The following is a 21,119-nucleotide window of genomic DNA, read 5'->3' as shown; positions in this document are numbered from 1 at the left end:
TTCCTTGATCCACATTTATCCACAAAATTTAGAGCCTGTTGATGTTTGTGGTCTGCAAATACCCATAAGGTATTCATAAATCTATAAGCAGTATCTTCAAGTACGCTACCATATGAGCGAGTTCTGGGTATACTGGGTATACTTTATCTGAACACCTTACCTCCTATGGAACACAAACAAAATATATGAAATAGAAATAATAAAAGGTTATGTAATGTTCCACAGTGTGTATCTGAAGGTTCACAGCTGTAAGTGGTGCCTATCTGCTGATGTCTGAGAATGCAAGTTCATATTACAAATATGAGCATTTGCTGTGACACTGGGAGAGTACTGTGCCCCCAGCGGACCTTTTTCCTTGTAGCAATTCAAAGAATTACAATATTCTGAAGAAGAGTTTGGGGGAAGTAAAATATTTAAAATACCGCATTCATGAACAGCAGCAAAAAAAATTCTAAATAGTAGTGTTGTTTATCATATATTTCACATTTTTAAGATACTTTAAATCTATTAAAGTAAATGGATTTTAAAAATAGTCCTGCAAGCAGAGAACCCATGACTCTTCTTTTAGCTCTTACACACTAAGATCCAGGGGGGGTTGTTTTCTTGCCACATTCATCTTGCATTTGTTTTTGCACAGCTACAGTACAAGACCTCTAAGGTTTGCCACTCAGTCCAGTTTAGTGGCTGTTGGTTGGGGCACTGCAGCTTGTTTCCCCTCTTCTGAGGCAGCTGTTCTAACTGCTTGGAGATCAGATAAAACGTTTGCTTCTTTTTATCCCAGATCTGCTTCTAAAAAGAAAGTGACTATAAGTGCATGCAAACATGTGTGATGTTTGGTATGAGCACACCTGTAAGATCAGGCAGCCCAGGCAACTTTAATGAAGAAGCATCTAGTCTTTTGTATCCCAACATGATTCATATAGAAGATAAGGGACCTTGTTACTGCTTAACCAGCTGTGCCTGGCACATGTCAGAAGCAGAACTTGAACCTACAAGAGAGTGCTCAGGTCAGACGGGGTGGCACATCCAGAGTTAGAGGTATTTTCAGTTAGGTAAACTTCCATCTGTATAGGGATTGGATTTGAAGAACAGAAATGTTCTGGTACTCCAGAATGGCCTGTTCAGCTACTTTGTGCTGCTCTCTTCAGATGCTGTACTAAGAGGGATTTTTCAGATAGCCACAGATGGCAACACATTTTGCCAGAACCGTAAGATCTTGATGTAGAAAAGTTAGCCGTGCATTTTTGTGACAAGCCAGATCAGTATTTTTTGGACCCTTTGCCAATTATTGAAGTTTAACTTGCTCTGAGTTATTTGAATCAAGAATGCGGTGAAAGAAAAAAAGTCACCACTGCTGTGTTTGGTAAGGATGAATCTCAGCCATTAGTCTGAGCAGTATATTTCTGTTGACATCAAACTGGCTTTTCTTTATTGGCAGTGTGGTATTCCTTGGTGACATACTGCCATCAGAATCACATGTTCCTCCATGGACTGGTACAATATATTTAAAAAAAGAAAACACAAAAAAACCCAACAACTTTCCAGTAGTCTGACCCAGAAATTCCTGGAAATCTCTCTAGCTACTATTGTACTGTTCATTAAGAAGGGGAGGAGAAGGACCGCCTCAGCCATCCAGCATTGTTGTCTGTAATTCCATCACTCCGTTGTCATAATTGAAACCTGGCCTCACACCATCTGTGTCAGTTAGAGGTAGTAGAAACCCATGGAAGAAAGGAAGGGCATTGACCCTGCTTTGCTGAAATGGATGCAAACAAGCAGGTACAGGCTTCTTATGTGATTTTAAGTTAACTCCTCTGTGATTTAGACCCATCGTGGGGAAGATGGCTATATTCATAAGTAACATATGAATAATAAAAGAAGGAAGATCTGTAGAAAGAGTTCTGAAGATAGAGGAAATAGCTGAAGAGGTGTATCTGTTCTTCATTCTGATATATGGAAGTTTGTATGCTGTTTTTTTAATAGCTGTTCCTCATCTGAGAGACTTCAGGATGTATCTTGCAGCCCACACCTCATGGGACTGAAATTCGAATTGTATCCAAAGTGGATGTTTAGTGTCTTCAAAGAGATCATCACTCTCTTGAACAGAGAAATTGATGATCGTTCTCACCGAGATAGCCAAGGGTAATCATGCATGAGTCAGTGTGGAGATGGAAGGCAATGGTTTTGAGACTATAAACTGTTCAAAGGGATTCTGATTTCTTGTCCTCTGGAATCATGTAAATATCTGAGATAGGGGGAAGCATCTGAGGCAAACTGTGGCTTCTAAAAGATCTAGTTGGTTGAAGGCTTTATGTGCAGGTTCGGAAGTGTGACTTAACTTTCAGCACAGAGTGATCCTGTTGGCGTTGTCTGCCCCACAGCAAATGCTTGTTCTTTGTTGCTCCCAGGTGAACTTACACATCTAGAGAGTGTTGCCTTACTGTATGGACATGGGTTTTCCAAGGATATATGACAAATGTATGGACCAGAGGAACGATTGTGTAGTTGGGTGACATGCATGTCAGTCTTTCAGCCCTGTCAAAGCACTGAACAGAGCTCTCATGGTAACAGGAGACCACCAAACAGCAATTCATTACTCTTTGCTGTAGCTTTAGGTTCACAAAAACAGAACCTTGAAAATTTGGCCTAAAGTGAGAGGTGAAGACCAAAATGAGAATGCTTTGCTTCTAGATACTCACCTCTAAAGTATCTTTCATTTAAAGGAAATTTTAGATTGCTGCTTTTTGGTACAGAAGAACCTATGGCAAATCCTGAAGAGCTGGAATGAATGGAATGCCACAGAGAGGTTTAAAGACTAGTTAATCATATTTATTATGAATATGTATACACTTGGCAATTTTACATTTTTCTGATAATTATTTGCTAAATTAACTATATATACACACTTGCATAAACTATTTGATCATTGTAGGGTGACCAGTACAAAGGAAAGAGGGACTTCGATTCCTTAAAGGAATATATGGACTCCCAACTACAGAGCTCTCGGACAGAGCCACCAGCAGATAAACCCACTGAAGCTCCACAGCTGCCCGCAGAACCCACCCAGGCTGAGGTAGGTGTTCCTGCGCTCTGCGGCTGTATTAAAGTGTTCAAACTGTTTCAGCAGCCTGTCCCCATCTTCCATGTGTTGTTTACATCTTTGATAGCTCGACAGTTTCTAAAGGTAAACTACCAAATATTTTCCTGGTTACTTTTAGCAAATAATGAGTGGAATCAGATCATAAATCTTAGTGATACTTTTTTACTGACCTGAAGAGCTGGAAAATGTAAAAGAAAAAATCTGCCTCTTGTTTAATGGTTTTAATTGGTTGTTTAGATAGAGTGGCATAAATGTGGCCTTTTCAGTCCACTGAACTGTGTCACCTTAATCCATACGACAGCGTAATTCATTGCTATGGAGATGAACGTTACTTGCAAGATTCTGACTTAAACCAAGGAAGATGGCACATACCTGATTACCCAGTGTAAAAAAAAAAAAAATCCTAAACTTACAGACTTATCTTCAGAAATGACAAACAACCAAAAATTATGTAGACTGTTTTAAATGTGTCAGGGTAAGGTGCATTGTGGCAGTAACACTCCCCAGGTTTAGAGGCTTGTTCTAATCACATTTGTAGGAGCTATGGGGACTGAATATTGCTGAGGAATAGTTTTTAAACATAAAGTGTTATCAAGTCTGGAAAACATATTTCCTCTGCCCAGAAAATAATGGATGGTGATTTATACTCCCTCATAATGTAAAATGAACTTATATTAGCATAAATACAGTTTATATGCAGCTTCTCATAAGAGAATATTACCTTTCCCTTTTGACTTTTCCAGTTGGGTTACTCATCTTATATAAAATGACTTAGAAAAAGTGATGTTAGGTTTCCAGTTTTCATGCCCCTCAAAAAGTAATTTTTTTAATTAACCTCATATTTGGAAGACATGCTTGTGCTAGTACAATGCAGAGGGTAGTTGTTGTTCTTTCTGTTTTTAGAGATATAGCATAAACCACATGTGCTATAAATTCCCATTTATGCCTTGATTGCACCAGCACACACAGAAACAGGAAAGGATCGTGGGGGGATTTTTGTAAAATTATATTAGATACAGTGAAGGAGTAAACGTAGGTCTTTGCAACTTTACATCCCAGCTTTGGATGCCGCCATGTTTTGGTTCCTTATCTTCAGACACCTTTGTTCTGGTTTTTGTGAGTTTTGCAACAAGAGGCTAGCCCATGTAGCCAGCAAATACTGACTTTATTTACCATCAGCAGTCCACAACTGGTTCCATGGGCAGCAAAAACAATGACTCGAAATGTGTCTCCAGTGATGAACCTCTCTGTGGATTCCCCCATGTCTAATAAGGGCCAAGTACATGGCAATCTTTTTCAATAAAGTTGTAGGAACTCTTATATCTGAGACTTATACTGTTCTGTCAAACATCACTGAAATTAGTCAAAAATGACTCAGAAGTATTAGGGGAGAGTGACTGGCAGATGCTCAGATTGATTGCATAAACTGTCTTTTCTTAAGAAAAGAGGATAGGTAGTTCATAGTGCTATTCTGATAGTAATCTACAGATCTTTAAAATGTGTTTTTTAATGTGGATCATGGGGAGGACCCTATTTATGGAGCTTTCAGACTTGATATCTTAGACTGTAAATGATGTTTAGAACATCTGTTTTGATTACCCATTTAGGAATTTCAGAACAGAAGAATATGTATTTACTGATCACTTTTGCTTCACTTAATGATTTGTAATTTCTTCATTTAATAATTAGAAAGTAATTTCTGACTTTGAAATAAATTTTTAGAGGGAATAATACTTCATCTTAATAGAAAAGTTTAATTTCATTAGCTCACAATCATTAACTGTAGACGCTTAAACCAGTATTTCTAATCTGTAATTTTGAATCTCCTTTTGGCTTCTCTTCTTAATCATCTTACTGCAATAAATGATAATAAATGTCAATAAAAAAAGATAAATGATAATATTAGCAGTTGCTCTCTTTTTTTCCCCCTTCTATCTGAATCTGAAGCTGTTTATAAACAAGAGGGTTTTCTTTTTATTTGAATCCTTCCCATCCTTAACAGCCTTGCACAAAAATGAAGTGTTACTGTACTGTGCTCTCATACAATGTATGTGACTGTAAGCAACATGCTGTCCCCCCTTCACTCCCATATCATTGCTCCTTACATTAAGAGGAGTAAGAATTATTCAGGATGTCCATGTGAGTGTGGTGTGATGATGTTCCTTTTGACAGGCATTTATCTACATCTTTCTGAGGGAAGAAAGCAGCTGAAGGGTAGAAGTGAGGTATGCTGCTGCTACTCTTGTGGTATCACCAATAATTTTTTTTATTTTTTTTTGAACAGGCTTCAGTGCTCTCCCTCTCTGAAAAAGACTTTGATGAAACTATTGCTAAAGGGGTCACTTTTATTAAATTCTATGCTCCATGGTAAGCAGTTTGCACCCATTGTTCACAGTTATTGCTATTCTAAGCTGTTTGTGCATTTTGAGTTCTACGTAGTACTATATTTGTTGTCTGGAACTAAAATCTGAGTTAATTGGAGAATGTGTGAGCTGGTAGGAATTACAACAAAAAGGCTCAATCTGTATTAGCTTCCTTGGGATTCCTCTTTGTGGAGAAGCTGTCTGACAGAAAAGCTTTATTGTGTCAAGCTCCAGGTAACGTAAGGAAACAAGGTGAGTGAAACTTCCTTTGCAGGCTTAGCATGCTCCTGCGCCTTGGATAAGGAAAGCTGAGGGGAGCCTGTCAGGCAGCGCTGGTTGAGCACAGAGAACATGCTGGGCTTTGGGTCACAACCAAACTCTGTTGGAAGCCTCATTTGATCACCTGGGAATTGTTACAGACTGTGGAGCTATGGATAGTGGGCTGTTACTCTTCAAATAACTGACAAAAGCTAATTTGCACAAGTGACTATTTCCAGATGTTTTTAAGATTATGTTCCATGTAATGTGTTTTTATAACAACCTAGGGTAGAAATGACAGATGCAGGTGGCTTTGATGTAGATATCCAATGGAGAGTGCTGGGGAAGAAAAGTAGTGTCCTATCTGGCATCTGCCATTACCTGCATATCCAGCAGAGCTTGGGATCCAGTAAGACCCCAGTATTACAAACTCACTGAACAAATATTTCCCCCTTTTTCTTAGTATTCCCTTTCCAAAACAAAAGGAAGGTGTAAAGTTTCTCCCTCAGGTTTAGAGATTTCATATTACTTGTACTTGGATTGAATTTCAATAAACTTGCTTGCTATCTTTCTCATCCATTGCCCAGTCTTTTAGCCCCTAGGAAGAAGGCTAGTGTAGGGGCTGAGATGAAAATGAGGCTGTATTTCACTGTGTGTGAAAGGTAACACATCTCTGATTTCATCACTAGCCATCCCATTAATGCAAGATTTTGACAGTACAGAAAGATCTTTTGTCTGTAAAAGGGTCACCGTTACAAAGCAACGCAGGCAAAAGCAGCCTGTATAAATGTGCCCAAGAGTATAAAAATATTGCTGCTTAACTTTGACAGGAGGCATGGATATATTTCTGATTTCACGTAGTCTAAATGATAGCAGTTTTCTCCAGTGTTGTCACCCTTTAATACCACTGTACGGTTCATCCCCACCCCAACTTCTTGTTTACTGGTTTTTCTTCACTCCCTTTATCCTTTCTGTGCACTATCGGGGGTTAAGATGAATTCTGTGTCTGTTCTGCTACTGCGTTCCCAGTAGAATTGTTTGTTAAATTCAGTTTACACCTGTGCACAAAGCAGAAAGATTCTGGTTTGATTTCTGAACCCAGGTCTTGTTTGCAAATGTAGGAGTTCATTACCTGAGAAGCTTTTTCTGGAAAAGTTTGAGATAAACACATGATCCCTTTCTAGTTAACTTAACGGTACTGCACTTTAACCATCTCCTCCTTTTGTGAGATTCTGACAGAGTTGCTGGTTCTTACAAATACTATGAGAGGGTCAGATGGCAAGCTGAGAAGCAGTGGTTCAGGATGTGTAGCAAAGAAACAAGTTCTTAACCAGTATATTCTCTCTGGCTGCAATAATCAGAAAGCCACCATTTAGGAAAATACTTCATATATTTGTGTAGCTGGCATCCTGGTTTTAGCTCTGGAAATCATGCTATGTTTACAGTTACAGTGCACTGCATATAAATGACCTTTTTCTCTTCCAAGTGGCTTAACTTATGTTGGGATCAGCAAGCACTATTATGTTGCTTGCTACTTCTCTCCTCAAGTTATTTTTGGATAAATAGTAATGTTAACTTGCATAGTAAGCCTAAAATCATCCTGTTCTAGTAGTTTTTGTGCGTGGTCAAAAATTCTTTTACACTGTCACTGTATATTAACAAGGTGGCTTAAATATAGACTCTATTAAAACTTTTGCAGAGGCATCTTTCATTATTTTTGTGAATGGCCTGATTCAGCCTTAAGGCAATTATGGGGCTGTTCTAATAACCCAGCTAAGGTGCAACAACTGCATTTGGAATAAAATGAGTAATGTAGGTTTAAAGACTAAAGTGCTTTGGGAATTCTTCTTGAAGTCTTATGGACTTAGTTAAGCCAAGTTCGAAATAGAAACAAAATTAATACTTTTCTGTGGTTTTTGCCATTTTACCGTATTATTTTCTCTTTTGACATTAGTGTTTCGGTGTATGTACTCTGTAGACTGCATTCTTACATTTCTGTAGGGACATAAGGGATTAAAGTGGAAATAGGATTTTTGATGTTATGAATGATATAATGGGAATTATTCTATATGTAAGGCAAATTAGAATAGGGCCTGACTTTTTTTTTTTCTTTGTAAGTAAAGGTTATTTAGTAATGAACAATTTTCAGTTGCAGATCTATCTGAAAGTACAGTGCTAGTGGTTAAACTTCAAAGAAAGTGAAGTTTTTTCCCAGAAAGTTTAAACTTTCAGTGAAAAAGTACATTAAAATATTGAAATGTTCCTTAAAAACAGAATCTGTGTTGAAAAAAGCCTCTATTATAATTGAGCTTCCAGTATCAGTAGATGCTGCATTGCTAAAGGAGGCAGTTAGGAACTAGAAGCAATGCAGGAAGGAAACTAAAATCTCATTTAAATAATTAAACGTGTCGCCACACATTTAGGCTTTGTAGCTTTAACTTAACTAACATCTACTACCTGAAAAACTAATATTATTTCACTACTGGAAAAACTTAATTTGTACTATATTCTATAGCTTATTTAAGACGTTCATTTCTAAGCAATCTTATTTTTCATTTAAATATTCTCTGTGCTCTTCTTTATTTGCTTTTATATTCCTCTTTTGGGTAAAATGATAATGCATTGACATCCAGAATACCATTCCAGAAGAGACTAATGAAGGCCATAGACTACTTCAGCATTTAACTTATTTAAAATCACTCACTTGTTTTCTTAGTTCATTTACTGACATAATAGCATAAAGGAGTTGGAGGCCCAAATCATTAGGAGGTAGGAAAGGCAGCTAGTTAAACTTACAGATATCACAGTGAGACAGTAGAGATTAAACTAGAAGGTATATCAGCTAAACAAATCTCTCTCTCTGTTTTTAGGTGTGGCCACTGTAAGAACTTGGCTCCAACTTGGGAGAACCTTGCCAAAGAGCAATTTCCAGGTTTGACTGATGTCAAAATAGCAAAAGTAGACTGCACTGTGGAACGTAACGTCTGCAGCAGATTTTCTGTAAGTGTGAAAGACCTGAAATGAATTGGATGATACTGTAACAAATGCTGGAGGCTCTAGCATGCAGTCTAGCTGGCTGCCTGGTGACAGTGCAGCTGTGTTCTCCGTTAGCAAGAAAATGGTAGTCCAGAACAGCAGCTGGTGACACTTTTTTTTTTTCCTGGATTGTTTATTTAGACTCACTCATTCTCATTAGTGGAGAAAGTTGACAGAGTCCCTAATTTAAGAACCTTCCCTCTGTGAAAACACCAAAGCAGTCTTGTGGCACCCACTGAAAAGTTCTTTTCTTAGAAAAAAAGATGGCTTTTGGTACTGGTAGCCAGACATTTAGAGACAAAACTGGAGCTGGTGTTTGCAGTCGCTAATGGAAGAGGAACATGTGCTTTCTTATTTACTTACAAATTTTCAAAATTTGTAGCTTGGCACTGAAAGCTGTTTTTTTGTGTTTTTTTGCTTTTTAATTAAAAAGGCTTTTTAGAGTGCTTTGGTGGCTTTTCAGAATCAAGTAAATACAAATGAAGGATACCAGTGGGTTTGGAAATTAATTACAAGTTTCTTTTTTGTTTCTTTTTGTTTTGTTTTTTTTTGTCTTTTGAAGGTACGTGGTTATCCTACACTTCTGCTTTTCCGAGGTGGAAAGAAAGTCAGTGAACATAATGGAACAAGAGATCTGGAAGCACTGCATAGCTTTGTTTTGCGTCAGGCAAGGGATGAATTGTAATAAAAGTCTGGATGCTCCATCCCTGGCTGTCTTTGTACAGTAGTTGAGGGATTTAAATCATTGATAATTTTCAAATAGTGTATGGGGGTATTGGGGCAATTTTTTTGTTTGGGGGAAACTGAATGTATTAAACATTGGTATCTTCCCTCTGTGTGTGTGTGTTAAAGACATGTCCTACCCTGTTTGTGAAGGGAAACGAACAAGTACTTACTGTGCAAATTGAGAATGTTTTCAAGCATTAGTAGTGTTACTGCAGTTCTGCGTTCCTGCAGTGAAGTGTAAATGGTTTATTTTGGGACTAAAATACATTAGGGGAAGCAGTAGAATATTTTTGTCATCTGGTTTGATTTGGTCAAAAAGTAATCCTTACAAACTGCCACCATTACTAGAAAGGTAAAAGCTGCAGCTGTGTTAAATAAATTTTGCCTCTATGACTGTTGTTATAACCTATTTGTCTTAATATAGCTGCTGGTTAAGAAATGGAAAGTCACAGGAGGCTGAAAACACACACACCTTTGGAAGATACCAGGCCACCATGAGCTGGTTGTTTCCTGTTAATCCTCTCAGCATGGGAGGTCTAGCCATAACGAAAGTAATGGTACTGTAACATGTGCCTGAACATTACTGATGCCATAGCGTACATATGTCAGGTGGATTTTTGTAGGCTGCTTCCGTCCAGCTCCAGAGGAGTTACTATGGGCTATTTATATAGAGCCGAAGTGAATAGGCGCTATTGTAACTGCTCCGTTAATACTAAATGATCAGTTAGATGTTAGAGCTGATGATATGAGTTTCCTACCCTCACCTGAATCCAGACTTTGGGCTGACCTGCCCCTTATTCACAGTACTTAGAGAACAACAAGTAGTAAAATGTTTAAATTTTCCATTCAGCTGTTTTACAGTAGTCTAAAATAGCTCCCAATTCTTTCTTGAGCCTTAACCTTTTTCCAAGCTATTACTATTGATATGTTTTGAATGGTAGACCCATGCATTCTGTGTTGCCTTGGATTATAATATGGATCTATTCTTTGGTGCATAAGATGTTCCATGTTAGATATAATTGAAAGCCAAAGAATTTCCACTGCAGATACTGTTACAATGCAATGACAATAGCAAACCAAGGACTGAATTCTGCCATGTCATGTGCACAGAAACTCATGGAATGAGTACAGCTACAGGCTAATTTGACAAATCTATCAAGATACTGATTTTTGTCCATCATATGGAGTAGGTTTAAAAAAAAAAAAATTTTTAATCAGTAAATTTCTCCTGGTACTGACTGTTTGTCAAGAACCATTGGTTCTATTCAATCTAAAACTGTAAGGGTGAAAAATCCACAGTGAAAGCTAAGTGTTGTACTGGCAGATGTATTAGATCAATGTATATACTTCTGCCTTAAAGAAAGCCTTTATTATCACGTTTTTAACAACTTTCTAGTGAAGCACAATCTCATGAGTTTCTTGTATAAAATCAAAGTGGTACAATTGTTTACACTGAGATTTTTCTAAATAAAAACTTTTTAAAAAAGCAGTCTTTCTATAAATGATACAGCACAATGAATATACAGTGACAAATGCAATAAATTATAGCTTGTATTTACAAGAAGCCTTTTAAATGCAAGAATTAGAGGTAAGTGCATTTAATACAAGTTTAATATTGATCAAAACAATCAGTTTGCTATTAGCTTCTGCTAGACAAATTTTAAGTCCAAAACTGTGGCTACAATGTGAATGTATCCTTTAAACCAGTTTGTTATTTGCGTGGGTTGAAGGGGAAAAGTTGGCCAAATACTAGAATACTTCATTGACATTCTGTCTTCCTGTAAATAAATTGTCCAGCTAGAGAATGAATGGCCCCTAAAAAAATGTCTGACTTACAGCTATAGAAGGTTCTTCCTTCCTTCCTGGGCAAAGTGGTAGTAGATGAGGCAGCTGCCAGGTGGGGAGTGGAGGGAAGTTGCATAAGAACAAATGTATAAAGTTATTGCCCAGTCAAATACTGAACTAAGAAGATCATCCTAGTGCTTCTAACACAGGGTGCAGCCAAGCTATCTTACACTTGCAGCATCAGACTTAAACCATGCTTGGAGAATAAGGGGACTTCAAGACTTGCTTTGGCACAATTTAAGATGCTTGTTATCAACATAGAGGTCAGAAGGAGACTAACAGTTTCAGGTGTAGTAACTGTTCCTTCTAGACAAAAGGCAATTCCTAACCTTAGGCAGAATTACAGATTGTCTTGCACAAGATGCATGCTCTAAGGCTGAAGTACTAACAACATTTCTCTACTCTAGCTTCCCCTTCTCCCCTTCCCCACCTTTCCCCCCCCCACCCCTGAAAAAAAAAACCTCACTGGTTTTGGGTCTTGGATGCCCATTTGGTAGAACTGAAGTACATGTCCAAGCAACTGATAAAGCCAAGCTGCTGTGTGAGATTAAGATCATCCCAGCTAGGTACAGTGTGTGTGGGCAGACCACTGCTTTGCAAGCCTAGGCTCTGCAGAGCTGAATGGCTGCTGTGGTGTAGGGGCAGTTTTTAAGAACTGCAGCAGTTTTCTCACACCACAGAGTGTGGGCCCCCAACCCCTTCCTCTCACAAGGCACATAAATAGTGTTTTGAAGGGTGTTTCATCAAGATTATTCTTCCAAAGTCAGGTAGTTCGTGGAAGTATGGAAGGTAGTAGGGAAGTTCATGGTAGAATCACAGAGTCCATGTGAAGATTTTGTCAGTGACATCCACAAGCTCTTACTACCATATTCCTGTATTTCTTCAAAATGACATTAGAATTATCATCAAAATAAAGAACTGATATGGCATTTAGTTTAGTAGGTGCACAGCATGGTTTGGGAACATAATCAGGATTCATAAGATGAACCTGTTGCCAAAAAAAGAAGAAAACACAGTTGATACAATGATAACTTGTTTACAAACTCACCTCTTGCTTTGCCACAGATCTTTCTGGAGACTTACCAGCGTTTGTACAATGGCATGATTGGTTGCGTTCATATGTGCGTTGAGTGGGAAAGAGCACTCTCCATCACAGTAGTTGGCTGCATAGCCCTTTGGAGCGATTATCCAGTCCTTTTTAGGAAACAAACAGAATGTGATATAAATTAAGAAATTGCCAGCTTGTACAGACAACTGCATGCAATTAAGAGCAGCTGAAAAATTTCCACTAACTTTTCTTAAGGGTGAAAATGTGTTTTCACTGAAACAAAGTTTTTTGTGAGCTATGACTTTTTCCTGGACACGCTGATTTTTAATGTCCAAAGAATGGTGCACCTCTATGCACAGCTTAACTGCCATGAACTAAAACAGATTTATTTCTAAAACTGTTGCACTGGTGCCTCGTGGGAATTGTGGTTTGGATGCCTTTATGCGGCAAAGTTTCCTGCAGGTTAGGCGTTCTGGCTGAACTACCTTTCCTAAGTTGAATCGCAGCCTCAGCTGGTGCTCCCTGCAGGAGCAAACTGCACACGTGCACACACACACACACACACACATCCCCTCCAGAACGGCAACATAAAACACTGCTGTGGTGCCTCACGGACACTGTACCTTAAGTACTCTTACAGGGATGTCAGTCTGCCTCAGAGACTGTAACAAGTTTAATTTGCCTAATGAACTGCTTTCTCCACCTCAGCCGCATGCCTAACAGGGGACAGCCCTCCTGCTCTGCGTGTGCAAGCAGGTGACAAGCCTCAGGTGGTAAGCTGCGTGCAATGCCACGGAGGAAGGTGAAGCTTTTCCTGACACTCTCCCCCCACCCCCAGAAATAACACAAAAATTACAGCTTTTCTGCTGCTGACACAAAAGAGACGAAGGTAAATCGCAAATAACGCTTGGCCCTTGTGTTATTATTCCAGAAAGCTGGTTTTAAAGTCACATCACCAATTAGCATGGGAAGTTTCTCCTCCCTCAGTGTCAGGCTCAGATGGTCACTGTAAAAAGAAGTACTGGTACACCTCATATGCACATAGTTATTAGAATATTTCCCCTTTACTCAACACCAAATACCTGGGCTAGCTTGAATTTGGCTAGTTTAAAATCTAGTAACAATACAGTAATAGGATCGAGCAGCTAGAGACTATTACTGCAGCTTTGCTAACCAAGCTTGCTATTTGAGTGCTAACGTGGGCATGCCTAGGCATATCAAAACCACTCATTCATTTTACTGTATTGGCTCACTCATAATTTGCTCTAGTTTAACCAGGCTGCTCTTCATAGGACACTCGCTCTCCTGACATGGAAGCCATTACTGACTAGGTAAATAAATTTGTGGTTTAATACGGTGTAAGGATATGGGGAAAATTAGGGACACACTGAAAGGAAGGGGTGAGCATTTGCTTGCTATATTAAAAAATAAAAATAAAATAAAAAAAGTTGGTTGCTATGCTGAAGGATGTAGGTAGCAATGCTCAACAACAGGAGGGGTTTGCTGCCCTGCCTCTGTCATGGCCCCTTCTCTACCCCACAAGTGGTCACCATACCTGGCCTCAAACTCCTGCAATAAGCCTTGCGGGTCCGCCACCAGCCTTTGGCAGCATCTTACATTTTTTTGCTCTAAACAGCCACTAGAAAGGTGAAGGCAGTGCCTTTAAGGCTGTGAACGCTGTCTTTGGGTTGGAATTAGGAACTTCAGAACTGGAATATACTTCCTAACTGGAAGCAGAGCAAGTTAGCTAATAGGAAAGAGGAGCAGGAACAACCGTTCATAAGCAAAAGGCAGCGGCACGAGCAAATAATGGGGTCTGGCGTCAGCATACAGCCATAATCATGGCTGGTGGGGAGGCAGCAAGGCTGGAGTTCACCATCAGCTACAAAAAAATGCTGCTGTCCCATTAGCTGGGACAGGACCTTCAGGTGCTGGGTATTAAAAAGCAGCAAGGGCAGCCCAGGGATCTTGTCTTGAATTCCAATCTGCAAAATCCTTAACTGACAGAAATGGGACCTCCCTAACAAAAGTGCTGAATGACAAAAATAACGAGATGAGGGCATTCTTTGAAATACTACATTTGATGACACTATGGATTGGCCCTAAATAATTTGTCCTAAACATCCCTCAGGCCCTGCATTATTGCACTGAAAAAAACAATCTTCAATCCACCTACCTCAGCAGCACTTATGCCTTTGGGCTACATTTTACATCACGTTAAAATTAGGCTGATATTGCTAAAAAAACTTGATTTGGTTAAAAACAGTGTTTCTGGGGTGGGCTGTACTTTGGGGGTAGGGGGTTCTTATCAGAGGTACACAGATACGAGGCCTTGCTTGTGCTGTGATTCTGTGAGTGACAGAAAATGACTGTATATTTAAATCTCATAAAATACCAAGCTTCCTCTGGCTTTTATCAAATGTCACAACTATCAATATTTATTTGGCCTTCCCTGTGCCTGGTCTTAGTGGGGAGGCACAAGGGACATTTTAAAGCATAATGGCAGCCTCGAGTGGAATTACCATGACACTGTTTAGATAATATTTCATAACAAAATGTCTAGTTTACCCAGAGAGAAACATCACACACCTGCCATCCCAAGTCTTGGAAGCTAACGTAAAGTTCATGCTTTCTGCAAGCTGTTTTTAAGTCACTGCTGTTGTAATCTGTTAAAAGAAAAAAAAAACAAAACAGGAATTTAGAAAGTAAAACAGGCAGAGCATCACTGCAGCGCACAGCTGGACAGCGGAAGGCTCAGGAGTGAGAAATGGTGAGCGCCCGCAGCAGCTACAAGGAGTAGGGTGTTGAGGGACATGACATACAAAGTTGGGCTGAAGCTTTTAAGATGCCTGCAGGAAAGGAGGCACCCGAGTAACACTAACTGGGTTGTAATTCCTTCAGTGTCCCTTAAAAACTTGACAAGCGGTGCTCGTAAAACACCTCTAGTAAAACAATTCCTTAAAAATAAATCTCTGGTCCTTCAGCCTGGCGCAGACTGTATCCCTGCTGTGCACTTGAACTCGCTGCTGCTTTCTTGCAGGACAGTTTCCGATGCGCGCTGCCCAAGGTGGTGTGTGCAAAATGCGTGCAGTTACTGCGGGAATTGTTAACTCCGGGTAGGTTAATCGTTGCCTTGTGCCCCCTGTATTGGTTAGCCAAGAGGCAGAGGTCCTTAAACAGCTACGTCCCATAGCCAGCCAAGCTGTTTCTCCCGTCCCTCTCTGTGCCTAACACCCAGCCCATCCTTGGCCACCACATGCGGCTCACGGAGCCCCTCAGCCATGCCCTGGCAAACAAGAGGCCCCTTCCCGTATCCTCCTAAACCTCTCCCGCAACCTGCTTATCATCGGCAGTGCTTCTCATCACAAATGACATGGGATTTGATAAGCACTAAACGTTAACTTGCCTATGGTATATAAAAGCATGTGGGCACGGGGTGCAAAGCTCCAACAAGAGCCCTTTCCCCTAGTCACGGCACAACTCATGGTGATGTTTCACCAGCGCAGAGGCTGCTCAGATGGCCCTACAAAATGCAGCTTTTGAGTGCGAGTGGAATTTCCCATTTATATTTAGAAAGAAACAGGGCTCAGCATGTGAACACCTGGAACTGCAGCCCCGCGGAGAATGGAGGATTCAGGCCATGACAGAGGGGCCTTTCACTTCCAGGTGGCTGCACAAATCCAGCCTTGATAGATGGTGGCTGCATCTCATCACGCTCCCGATGGCCGCTGGACCTCAGGGGAGCAGTGTCTCCGCCACAGAAACCACCCACCTCCCCAGCAGCCGGTGATGGCAGCCTGGGCTGGCGATGGGAGGTGAACCCATGCTGTGTGCGCCCAGGCTGGTCTTGCGTTGCTGGGCTGGGGCACTGCAGGGGAAATGTTTTCCCCCTGGGTAAAAAGCCAGCGCCCACCCCAAGGGGTTATCCTGTTTATCACAGGGCAAAGGAAAAGCGACAACAGCACTGCCCAATGGGAAATGAGAGGGAGGGAGATGGCTGCAAATTTGGAGGAGTGATGTGGGAGCTCATGTCCCCAGCCTTCGGCAACATGCGGATTCCTGCGCGTCCTCATCCCACAGGGAGGCTCTAGCAGAGCCTGGAGCTGAACCCAGATTGCCAGTGTCTTCAGCCCATGTCTTAACCACAGGGGCCTTCTTTCCTATTGTACGCCTCATTTACAACTCAGCATGCTTCCGTAAGCAGCCGGATGCCACACACTGATGCACATGCCACCCGCTGCCCTGCGCGTTTCAGCTAACCAGCCCCCAGTGCCCCCAGCACTGCTTGAAAGGGCACTGGCCCAGTTCAGCTTTCCACAAATGTGGCAGCTGGGATAGAAAAATATTTTTAGTGACTTTTTCCTTGGCTTTGAATAAGCCTTTTTTTTTTTTTTTTTTTTTTTAAGTTTGGGAACTACAAATGCAAATATTTATTCAAAAGAAAAACTATAATACTAAAAGCATATCCAACTGACATTAAGGGCAACATAGCATTACAGTTGGGTACAGTTAACACTGAGGGTCTGAAAAAACCCTACACCTCAAAACAAACCTAGCCTCCAAACCACCAAAGATTAGAGAGTTGTTTTTAGAAGCAGTTTGGGTTTTAAACTTCAAGGATTGCATTTCAGACATTGCATTTCAACAGAATCACTTCAATCGTGAATTTAATCAAGTTAGCAGCACTGGGCACCAGATTGCTGCAGCATAAACATGCTCTATTTCAGAAGCCCTCAGCAGCAAGGATGGATGTGGGTTTTTCTATTCAAGCTTTCCATTTTGAAAACAGACATATCCAGTAGAAATCATAAGGGTTTTTTTTGTTTGTTTGTTTGTTTGTTTTAGATTAAGCTTTTCAGTCCCTGGCTTAGCCAAGGGGTAAACTTCTAGCAAGAGATGTTTCTAAACGATCAGGTCATAATGAGGAAATAAGTGAGTAGTAGATACTTTTTTAGTGGTCAAAGGCTTTCATTTTAGTACCTGAAAATATGACTTGCATTATTCTTCCATGAGAAATATGCTGTTTGCTCAGAGGAAAACCATCTGTATGTGCTGGGGAGTTTGAGTGGTCGGTAAGAGGGAGATTATCTATTCATGACCAAGCAGGCAAAACTATGATATGTTTCAATAGAGCTATAGTTTGCTCAAATCAGCTATGAGAAAGGGGAGAAGGCAAGGGAGGCAGAGAGAACAGGAGTGGGAGCAGAGGCTGTGGGCAATCAGAGGGAAAAAGAGGAGCTGCTTCACCAGCTCTATGGGGCAGAATGTGCTACGAATGTGTCCTCTCGCCCTGCTTGAAACTGGCCCCAATAACGCACCCCAGCTCCCTAGTAGGCAACTGCATACTGCACAGCACCTGTTTTACGCTTAGCATCGAGCGCCGGCTATTCTCATTGCCTTGCTCCAAGTCCCTGCCGAAACCTGCTCTTGCCCGCTCTCCATCCAAGGCAGACACAGGCAGCTCTATCTCCTCACTTGCCCAAACTCGGTCTTTGTTTTTTTAAATGTCAACATATTAAACATCCTCTTTCCTAGGATTTGCATTTTCCTCTGTTTAATCCTCACTCCAAATTCCCCTTCCCTCCCACTTATTATACATTTGCCTACCTTGTCCTGCAAATACTTTAGAGAAAGATTTTTCAAAATCCTTTTAGCAATGTCACAGTGCTGCATCAAGCTTGTCATAGCCAGGGGTTTCTCAATCTGCTGCAATGCTGTAACAGCAGACTGAATCGGGGTGAGGAACTGGAGCAAGTCATCTCAAGGCACTGCAGAAAGCTAGCCCACGCTTCCCTTCCGCTGAACACCCCGAAACTGTGGGAGTCTTCCGTGTGAATGTACAAGACCTGGGGGTCCACCACTCCTGGGCTTATTCGCAGGTTTGGCACGCAAGATACTTGCATTACGCTGGGCAAGCCTTGCTTGCAAGTTACTTGTCAGCTGTGCTTTAATTTGACTCCGCACTAATGCTTTAGCCCAACTTTAAGGATGTTCTAAACCTTTAATCAACTCTTGGCAGTCACTTTCTGAATTGGGGAAAAAAAATCCAGCAATACAGACACGCATCATAACAATCTGTTCTCCATGGTCTGGGGCTCGGTGCATGGCCTAGAACCACATACTTCCAATTACGGGTCTGGGAAAGACGAATTTGCCTGGTAGAGAGTTTTAGGTGGTTAGCTAAAGCTCCCTGAGCTATTGAAACTGGCCTCCACGACACATTTTCTCCAAACCCTGGAAAGCAGTATCAGCTGCTCCAGTCCAGCAGGCTAAACTGCCTTAGCCCACATCATTGCCATTTGAGGTGACTGACACTGCACGACCCAGCTCTCAAGAGGCAGCGCTATGCATTCCTCCCCGCCAAACCTACAGCAGGCAGGCAGCAAGGGCTGAAAGCAGAGCCTGCGGCTGAGGTACACAGGAAACAACTGCAGTGGGAACAGCTTAAACTGCTACAATACAATTTGCAAGAACTTGTTCGCCAGAGACCTTCAAAATCCAGGCAAGTTTAGGGAGCTTATTTGGGAGCTCCTATAGGTCCTCTGGGGGTTTAGCAAAATTGTCTCTTTGTTATATTCAGTAGCACTAGCTTGGCACTTACAAGACACTATATTTAATCACACTGCAAACTGTTTGCCTAAAATGGAGATTTAAAAAAACCAAACAAACCCCTAGTTCTGCACTTAAAAATAGCTTCCAGGGCAGCACAGTTAAAACAGTGCAGTTACGATGGCTTGTCTCTGTGGCTTATTTGCACTGGATGTTCTCTGGCTTCACCAAGGTTGCACTAGCGCACAAACCCGACTTTCTGCAAGCACAGATGTTTCTCTTAAGGCTGGACACTGGCATTTGTGTTGCTTAAAGGGGAGAGAGAATAGTCTGACCCTAGTGATCCTCCTCCTACAGATACTTATGCACCAATCTTAGATTTCTTATAACCTCTCCCACGTTAAGTGCTGCAAAGAATATATAAATATTTACTGAGTTTAATCCGTCTGTGGAATCTGGTAAACTGGCACCCTGGGAGCAGCAAGGGTATTCTCAAAGTAATTAATTGCTTCAATGGTCCAAAATAGCTTTGACAGAGGTCTCCAAGTCCAGCCCCTTTTTCTTGGTGTTTGACTTTGGTGATTTGTCCGGATAAAGCTGGTGTAAACTGATCATGCGGTTAACAACAGCCCACTTACCAGGAAAGTGATCTGCTTGGGTGGGAAGACGGGGAGACGTCAGGCTGAAGTGGACGTGCGTGTGAAGGCACACGCAGGCGCGCACGCAGCAACCCTGGCCACCTTGCTCCAGCCTGCGCTTGAACGCTCTACTAAAGGGAAGATTTTGCTGCGAGATAATAGTGTTTATTAACAAGACCGCTGCCACCATGAAAGCATTTGGCCTTATTTACCTTTGGTGTTCATGCGCGTTGCACTTTGCGGTATTGTCGGCGCCAGGGGTATGTCTCTCGCAGTGAAGCACTGTGCATGTACGCAGCACTGCACTGGAAGGGTGATTTCCATTTCTCAGAGAGCACCTCACATTAGCTACCCAGGGCCTTTGGGACTGAAGAGAAGAGCCCAAAAAGGGGAGCTGTCCAACTTAAATCCAGAACAGCGAGTGTAGCCAACAGACAGACTTTTATATGAAACTGGAATGTATTGAGCTGTGCCTAGGGGTGGATGAAGAGCAAGTCGAGAGCTTATGGGTAAGGATCAAAGGGCAGGCTAGCATGGGTGACACTGTTGTGGGTGTTTACTACAGGCCACCTGATCAGGAAGAGGAAGTCGATGAGGCCTTCTACAGGCAGCTGGAAGTAGCCTCACGATCCCAGGCCCTGGTTCTCATGGGGGACTTCAACCACCCCGATATCTATCTGCTGGAAAGACAACACAGCTAGGCACAAACAGTCCCGGAGGTTCCTGCAGAGCATTGGTGACAACTTCTTGGCACAGGTGGTGGAGGAGCCAACAAGGAGAGGGGTGCTGCTGGACCTTGTACTAACAAACAAAGAAGGACTGGTGGAAGATGTGAAGGTCGGGGGCTGCCTTGGCTGCAGTGACCATGAGATGGTGGAGTTCAGGATCCTGCGAGGAGGAGGCAGGGCACTAAGTAGGATCGCAACTCTGGAGTTGAGGAGAGCAAACTTTGGCCTCTTCAGGGACCTACTCGGAGGAATCCCATGGGTGAGGGCCCTAGAAGGAAGGGGCGTTCAAGAGAGCTGGTTAATATTCAAACATCACTTCCTCCAGGCTCAAGAGCGGTGCATCCCTATGAGTAGGAAGTCAAGCAAAGGAGGTAGGAGACCTGCATGGATGAGCAAGGAGCTCCTGGCAAAACTCAGCCAGAAGAAGGAAGTATACAGAAAGTGGAAAGGGGGACAGGCCACTTGGGAGGAATACAAGAACGTTGTCAGAGTATGCAGGGATGCGACGAGGAAGGCTAAGGCCCGTTTGGAATTAAATCTGGCAAGAGATGTCAAGGACAACAAGAAGGGCTTCTTCAAATACATCAGTAGCAAGAGGAAGACTAGGGAAAATGTGGGCCCTTTGCTGAATGGGGTGGGTGCCCTGGTGACAAAGGATGCAGAGAAGGCAGAGTTACTGAATGCCGCCTTTGCTTCAGTCTTTACTGCTCAGGCCAGCCCTCAGGAACCCCAGACCCTGGAGGCAAGAGAGAAAGTCTGGAGAAAGGAAGACTTTCCCTTGGTGGAGGAGGATCGGGTTAGAGATCATTTAAGCAAACTTGACACCCA

The 21,119-nt window shown here is 41.8% G+C and overlaps 2 protein-coding genes across 2 annotated transcripts in view; one reads left to right on the top strand and one right to left on the bottom strand.

The window, feature by feature from the left end:
* The window catches only part of TXNDC5 (thioredoxin domain containing 5), a 28,122-nt gene extending 17,494 nt beyond the window's left edge, over positions 1-10,628 (top strand). The window contains exons 7-10 of the mRNA XM_067290838.1: positions 2,933-3,073; positions 5,385-5,467; positions 8,592-8,721; positions 9,320-10,628. Of these exons, the coding sequence (XP_067146939.1) occupies positions 2,933-3,073; positions 5,385-5,467; positions 8,592-8,721; positions 9,320-9,442 (477 nt within the window). The 3' untranslated portion in view covers positions 9,443-10,628. The remainder of the gene's footprint in view (positions 1-2,932; positions 3,074-5,384; positions 5,468-8,591; positions 8,722-9,319) is intronic.
* Positions 10,629-10,793: 165 nt separating this feature from the next.
* The window catches only part of BMP6 (bone morphogenetic protein 6), a 102,106-nt gene continuing 91,780 nt past the window's right edge, over positions 10,794-21,119 (bottom strand). The window contains exons 5-7 of the mRNA XM_067290836.1: positions 14,966-15,042; positions 12,412-12,522; positions 10,794-12,316 (exon numbers count right to left, since the gene is read on the bottom strand). Of these exons, the coding sequence (XP_067146937.1) occupies positions 12,167-12,316; positions 12,412-12,522; positions 14,966-15,042 (338 nt within the window). The 3' untranslated portion in view covers positions 10,794-12,166. The remainder of the gene's footprint in view (positions 12,317-12,411; positions 12,523-14,965; positions 15,043-21,119) is intronic.

The sequence above is a fragment of the Apteryx mantelli genome, chromosome 2, assembly GCF_036417845.1.
Source record: "Apteryx mantelli isolate bAptMan1 chromosome 2, bAptMan1.hap1, whole genome shotgun sequence".
NCBI lineage: Eukaryota > Metazoa > Chordata > Aves > Apterygiformes > Apterygidae > Apteryx > Apteryx mantelli.
The sequence above is the reverse complement of the archived record's forward strand: the minus strand, read 5'-3'. Positions and strand labels throughout refer to the sequence as shown.